The following is a 6,967-nucleotide window of genomic DNA, read 5'->3' as shown; positions in this document are numbered from 1 at the left end:
GATGGTATACCCAACCATCCAAGAAGAAGTATAACCAACTCTTCTTCGTTTTCGTTTACATAAGTACGCTTCAACGGCAGACATTACTAAAATGTACCGCCAAATAATCATACATGAAGAAGTCAGAAACTGTCAGTTCATTGTGTGGAGAGAGCATCCTTCAGAGAAAATTCAGAATTTTCGACTTAACACCGTCACTTGCGGCACTGCGCCTCGGTGTTTACAAATGCTCAGCGATGCTAATACAACTAAATACCCACTCGGTTCATTGGCTATTAAAAGAGACTTTTATCTTCATGACTTATTAGCAGGATCTGAAAATTTTGAGTCTCCAGATCTTATAAGAAGTGAAGTAATTAAGATATTAAACTCGGCCGGATTCACCTTACCTAAGTGGTTTTTGAACCACCCTAAATTTTTTGACAGTAATTGTACTGAAAAGTCATTAAGCTTCAATGACAAAAACTCAACTAAAACACTAGGAATCCATTGATTGCCAAAAGAGGATTTGTTTCTATTTGTTTTGGATGCCAATTTTAACCATCTGCGAGCTACTAAACGAAACATACAGTCAGTCTCTGCTCGCCTTTTCGAACCTCGTGGTTTATTAGCCCCACTAGTTACCAAAGCAAAAATCTTATTGCAAGAGGTGTGGATCCAAAAACTAGATTAGAATGAGTCGATTCCATTGCGCCTTGATACTAGCTGGCAGAATTTCAAATCCAACTTACTGCAGCTGTGATCAATTAGCATTCTTCGGTACGTAAATCTAGAGTTGAGTGCTATCTGCCAAATATATGGCTTCTTCGATGCTTCAATAAGAGCTTACGAAGCCAATCTGCTAGTGGTGTCAAATGTACGCTGCTTACTCCAAAGTCTAGAGTGGCTAGGCTGAAGACCAAGTCTCTTTCGCGTCTCGAGCTCTCGGCAGCACATCTTCTTGCCAAATTGTGGTCACGAATTGCGCCAAAAAATTACATTTTGGACAGACTCTGAAATCGCATTGCATTGGGTAAAAACGCATCCATCTTCATTACAAACCTTTGTTGCAAATAGAATGTCTGAAATTCAAGAATTGACTGGCAATATAAATTGGCGACGTGTGTCAATAAAACAAAATCCTGCGGATCAAGTGTCTCGGGGTTGCAACGTGGATGAATTTAATAATTCAATATGGTTTGGCGGTCCACAATTCCTCCCAGAAGACTCCGCTTTATGGCCAATTAACACTCACTTCTAGCTCTCCTCAGACGACGAAGCATTAGAGAAGAAGAAAAATACTTTCACACTAGCCATAAATGTGAAAGAGAATGCATTATTGAACCTTATCGAAAAATTCTCTTCTCATCAAAAATTGCTTCGTGTGGTTGCCTATCTATTGCGATGGATTAGACGACCAAAAATCCCTACGGAGGGAAGGGACCTGACATCTGACGAATTACACTTGAGTTTTTTGAAAATTATTCAGGTGATCCAACATTCGGAATTTGCGAATGAAATCCAAAAACTGACGTAAGGCACCACGCTACCCGCAAACTTGCAAAACTCAACCCGTTCTTGCATGAGTACTCGGATATGTCGCTTTCATTCAAATTAATCCGCAGCTCTCCCATACGATGCCAAATTCCCATTATTACTAAATAAAAATTCGCACTTGGTTATCAATTATTTACGGTTCCTGCACTTTCGAAAACACCACGCAGGGGCAAAAGCGTTGCTTGCGCATCTTCGAGAACGCATATGGCTGATTAATGCAAGAGAAGCATGTAGTAGAACCGTAAGGAATTGTACACACTGCTTTCATTATAAGCCGAAGTTGCAAACCCAAATAATGGGAAACTTGCCAGTTGAAAGACTTCGACCGCTACCTTTCTTTTCTTTTATGTGGCGTAGATTTTTGTGGTCTAATTTATACTACATTACACATCGACCACCCGTAAAAACTTATATCGCAGTTTTCGTTTGTTTCACGTCAAAAGCAGTACACTTAGAACTAGTTTCTGACTTATCAACTAATTCTTTTATTCTCGCCCTAAAAAGGTTCATTGGTCACCGATGGATGCCACAGACGATATACAGCGACAACGCAACCAACTTCGTCGGCGCCGATCGTAAGTTGCGCGAACTCAAGGAGGCGTTTCTGTCCCAGTCTCCGGAATTAATGGGATTCGCCCCCAAAGAAGAAGAAGGGTTCAGATTCGCCTTTATACCTCCGAGGGCGCCGCACTACGGCGGATTATGGGAGGCGGCAAGGAAATCCGCCAAATACCTCGCCGTGCGCGCAATGGGCAACGTGCTGCTCACCGCCGAAAAACTGAGAACACTGCTGGCCGAAGTGGAGGTTATCCTCAACTCGCGGCCCCTCGCACCGTTGAGCCAGGATCCCAACGACGGCGAAGTATTGACTCCAGCACACCTACTCATAGGGGGCTCCCTCTGAGCTTTACCACCGGCACAAGTGTCAACGGACCCAATTCGCTATTACGAGAGATGGCAACTTCTTTGCTATTTCAAGCAACAGTTTTGGGGACAGTGGTCCAAAACGTTCATTACGAATTTTCAGGAACGCAACAAATGGATGCACCCGAAACGCAACCTGCAGCCCGGTGATCTCGTCCTCGTCCACGAAGACAACACGCCACCGCAGCAGTGGGTACTAGGACGAAGGGCGAAAGGTACGAGTGGCAGACGTTGCAACCAAGGCAGGCACAATTAGGCGCCCTATTCACAAGCTCGCCCTGCTGCCTATCGAAGTTGAAGGATCATGATCCTGTCAAGGTGGCCGGTGTTGCGTCAAGCGACTTTATAAATCTAAAAATAATGGTTTAAAAATAAATTTAAAATTAATTAAATAATGTATGAATATATTACAAGATGTTTTTTATGTCATGTAAATACTTACCATTATTATATTAACAAAAAACATCATCTATTACCAATGTATTGGAATACTCTATTACCATGAATTATGAGATTGCTGAATTATAACTACATATACTTACCCCTCTTTATATATAGTATATACTTATCACTAGATTAAGCCGTTAGGTTAATTTTTAAGCTAAGCCATGAAATCCGTGAAATAAAGAATTCAATTGTACAATAACCATACTCGAGAACGGTCGTCTTTTAACCGGCATTTTTTTTAAATTCGCAAAGGCACAGGCAATTTCGCACGTTTATAGTAAATCGCGCATCCCAATTAATTTATTATACTTCTCAAAAAAGCTTTAGAGTCTTCACCAATCTTTTGACAGCAGCGATTAAATGAACACGATGCTTGCGTTTTTTATGAGTTTAGCTTTTATATTTTCCGTCTGAGGCAACTTTATGGTTTTCTTGTTTTTTCCTCTTTTTCCTCAATGATTCTATTCTCATTTTCTGAAACGGTTTGGTCACTATACGTCATCTTTCAATGCTAATACTTCAGCGGCGGTAACATAATTGGATAAAAATATGTGTTATTGAAAAAAATAGAACTTTAATTTCCCCGATTAATTGCACGAAAAACGTTCGTTAAAAAATAATTTCTGAGTACTGCTAATACTGAGAAGCAAGAGGAAGAATATGACCTTCCAAAGTCTCCGTCCAACATTTAACTTCAAACTTATTTTTATTCAGGAAACAAGTGTTTGTTGTAATTAGGGAATATGGACTTGCATTTTATTTCACGTAGATTGAATAATATACAAAAAAAAATAAAGCCTTCTTTAATTAACATTTTTAAAATGTAAGCAAACGATATATGCATATAAAAAATATATAAAAATAATATGTTTTTGTTCCTTTAGTTAATTTTTTTTATAACAATCATGTCTTGCTTTTGTTTCTTATATTTTTCCTTATTTAAATATCATTACTAAAATACTGTAGACTAAACATATTTTCGCAAATTTAACACATCAAAAAATAATAAAGTTCTTCAAATATCATGCTAAGCCACCATACCGTCTGTCTAAATAATATATTCGTACAAATAAAATTTCATAAAATTTGTCTCGGGCAGTTTCAAATTAATTTCTTCGGTTTATTGAAGTAATTGGGTTTCACAAAGGGCATGCGTGTAATGATAGCATCATAAAAATTATCTCTAATTTTAAGATGCACCATTTTATTTGGTATATTAGTATGATCTTCTAAGATATACCCCATTGCGATATTTTTCTCAAGGCTAGGACTTAAACAACCACTTGTTATAAATCCAACTTCTTTATCTTTATAATAGATTTTTACACCAGCGCGTGCTGGAGGAGTTTTGTTTTTTCCACACATAACTAAACCAATCCGACAATGACTAATTTCTCCCGTTAGCTTATTCAATTGTGACAAAATTCGGTCGCTGCCAGGAAAGTCCCTTTCATTCCGCCGGCGTCGTGCTGAGTACACCATATAACAATAAAGGCAAATAAAATTCACAAGCATAGAAGTTATAAGAATTATCTAACCAATTAACCAAGCAAGGCCTGCTTCTACAGGTGTAGTTTCATCGGTGATATCGTTGCCATACAGACATAGACCAGATTCCAACCTTAGTGTATCTCGTGCACCCAGGCCAGCCATTTTTAAATGTTCATTTGTTTCTAACAACGCTTCGGTTAAGTATTCAACATGAGTCGAAGGAACGGACACCTCTACACCATCTTCCCCAGTATAACCACAACGAGTTATACGACACTTTGGAATTCCAGCCACTTCACTAACAGTCGTGTGCAAAAAATATAACTCATTCAATATTTTCGGTTTCGGAAGAAGTTTCTCCAAACTTCTGACGCCTCTTGGTCCTTGTATAGCTATGAGGGATTGATCGCTTGTAGATAAAAATTCGATGTCAACGTTTTTTCCATCAGCGTTAAACCGATTCTAAAATATAGCAAACAATTACGTGAATTGTATCAGAAATCTCTAACATTACTTGAGATATTGTACGATATAAATAGCATAATTAAGTAGGTACAACATATGAATAGAAGAGAGAAACAAGATTTTATCTTTGCATTAATTTTATATAACCAAGTATAGTAATATTTTTATTTACCTTGGCTTTCTGCATTATTTCCATGTCTTGAGATTTCATTGCGGCATTCGAGACAATATACAGTTGTTCGTCGTCAATTTTGGACACAATTAAATCATCTAATATTCCCCCATTATCATTTGTGAATATTGTTAAAGAGCTTGTGCCAAAAGTCATTCCCTTAATATCAGCAGTGCATAAAGATTCTATACATGGTATGGCATCTTTTCCACGTACATATGTTTGCAACATGTGCGAAACGTCAAATATGGAAGCATAATGGCGTGTGTGTAAATGAGATGAAACAATACTCTGATCCGCATACTGTACAGGAAGAATATATCCTCCAAAATTCACCATTTTTCCTCCATGCTTCTTATGAAAATCATACAGAGCTGTATGTTGGGCTTTTATTTTGTTATTTCCACTGCAATATTTCCGAAAGCCCTTTGGTAACTTTTCGAAAGCATAAGAAATACCGCTCAATTTGTTCATTTTAAACATTGCTTATGATGTTTCGGTAGGAACTAAAAAGACGGGATGAAGTCTAGATAAGACAAGCTGTAAATAAACGAACTCACAATTTTTATAAAATACTGATAATAGAGTGCTGATAATGAACAATTGATTTATTGTCAATACTTCTTATATACAAAACTCTTAAGGAGACCTAAGGGAGGTAATAACGCAGTAGCAGTCTGTCTAACACACATGTATGTACAGTGCCTCACAAAATAATTCGAAAAATATTGTTTTTTTTAGTAAAATGTACCCAACAGATATTTGGTTTGAGGAATTTTGTTTTGGAAATTTTTAAATTACTTCAAATAAAGTTCGAACTCTGACTTAAAATGAAAAACAAAACTTGGTTTGTAAAAAAAAATGAATTTAATTTAATTTAAGTATAAACTTGACCAAATCAATATGACAAAAGTATTCGGAAATTTAGTTTCTAAAAGGCTTTGCAAAAGTGCCGTTATATGTTGAGTCTAAATAAAAATTTTGCAAAAACAGTTTGTTTTTGTTTGTGAAAATTTCATAAAATTGTGTAAAATATGGGAATAAAATAAAATGAAACCCCTCTTGAAGAAAAAAATGATATTTGATCTTCGAAATAATGAAAAAGCATTGCAGGAAATATCAAAAGTTACACATAGGAGTTTTTCAACCATACACAGCAATTTGCAGAGGAATTCGCTAAAATGATAAGGCAGTTATCGTGAGAAAAATTAAAGCAAATCCGCGTTCTTCAGCTGCAGAAATTTATCAAAGCCTCGCTCAGTATGCTGGAATAGGTGTCAGATATTAAGGGGGGGGCGGCTTTAGGGTCTTATCTTATTGTTTAACATTTCAAGAATATGTCCTTAAAATTTTAAGTCGATAGAAGTAATATTCTTAAAGTTATCGTCTTATTAGTCTCCTGGCCTTTAACGCTCTAACTCTAACAGCTGAGGGAGGTCGGGATAGAAGTGCAGCTTTAGGCGTGTTTTTCTCAAAACTACTTTTTCAAAGTCCGTGTTCACTGTCATTTCAAAACTACTTCATCGATTCATTTCAAACTTTGAACACATTTTTAACATATAAAATACCGCCCCCAACGTTTATTAAATTTTTTTTTTTTTCATTTCCACCAACAAAGTGGTTTTTCCACCCACAAAGTGCGCTCTATAATGCACAAAAGGTCCGAATAAAATCACTCAATCCAGATTTGAGAAATAAATTCACAAAAAAAGTCTTTTTTTACCTTGAAAACCCTACCCCCCCTTAAACTGTAAGCAATACGCTAAGAGCTGCTGCCTAGAATGTGCAAACTTCACAAATAAAGCTTATAAATAAAAAAAAAATGAGAAAAGTGTGCATAAATTTTTGTGGAGGGGTCGAGTTTTCAACATATTTGGACCTGATTGTAGTAACAAAGTTTGATGGAAAGTGAATTGCGATATTCGAAGAAAA

At 36.7% G+C, this 6,967-nt stretch overlaps 1 protein-coding gene across 1 annotated transcript; it reads right to left on the bottom strand.

The window, feature by feature from the left end:
- Window positions 1-4,006: 4,006 nt before the first annotated feature.
- Window positions 4,007-5,527, bottom strand: LOC120779581 (aminomethyltransferase, mitochondrial). The gene is made up of 3 exons (XM_040111924.1): window positions 5,036-5,527; window positions 4,446-4,860; window positions 4,007-4,376 (listed from the first exon to the last, which is right to left on the bottom strand). Exons 1-3 carry the CDS (start codon window positions 5,516-5,518, stop codon window positions 4,009-4,011), a joined length of 1,266 nt encoding a protein of 421 aa, XP_039967858.1. The 5' UTR covers window positions 5,519-5,527; the 3' UTR covers window positions 4,007-4,008.
- Between the last annotated feature and the right edge of the window lie 1,440 nt (window positions 5,528-6,967).

The sequence above is a fragment of the Bactrocera tryoni genome, unplaced genomic scaffold (assembly GCF_016617805.1).
Source record: "Bactrocera tryoni isolate S06 unplaced genomic scaffold, CSIRO_BtryS06_freeze2 scaffold_11, whole genome shotgun sequence".
Classification (NCBI taxonomy): Eukaryota; Metazoa; Arthropoda; class Insecta; order Diptera; family Tephritidae; genus Bactrocera; species Bactrocera tryoni.
The sequence above is the reverse complement of the archived record's forward strand: the minus strand, read 5'-3'. Positions and strand labels throughout refer to the sequence as shown.

Excerpts from the sequence above, each read along its gene's own strand:
- LOC120779581 (XM_040111924.1), bottom strand. The coding sequence starts at position 5,518 with ATGTTTAAAATGAACAAATTGAGCGGTATTTCTTATGCTTTCGAAAAG. Across the intron at positions 4,861-5,035 it reads AAATAATGCAGAAAGCCAAG|AATCGGTTTAACGCTGATGG; the intron begins GTAAATAAAAAT and ends GCTATATTTTAG. Across the intron at positions 4,377-4,445 it reads AGGCCTTGCTTGGTTAATTG|CACGACGCCGGCGGAATGAA; the intron begins GTTAGATAATTC and ends TGGTGTACTCAG.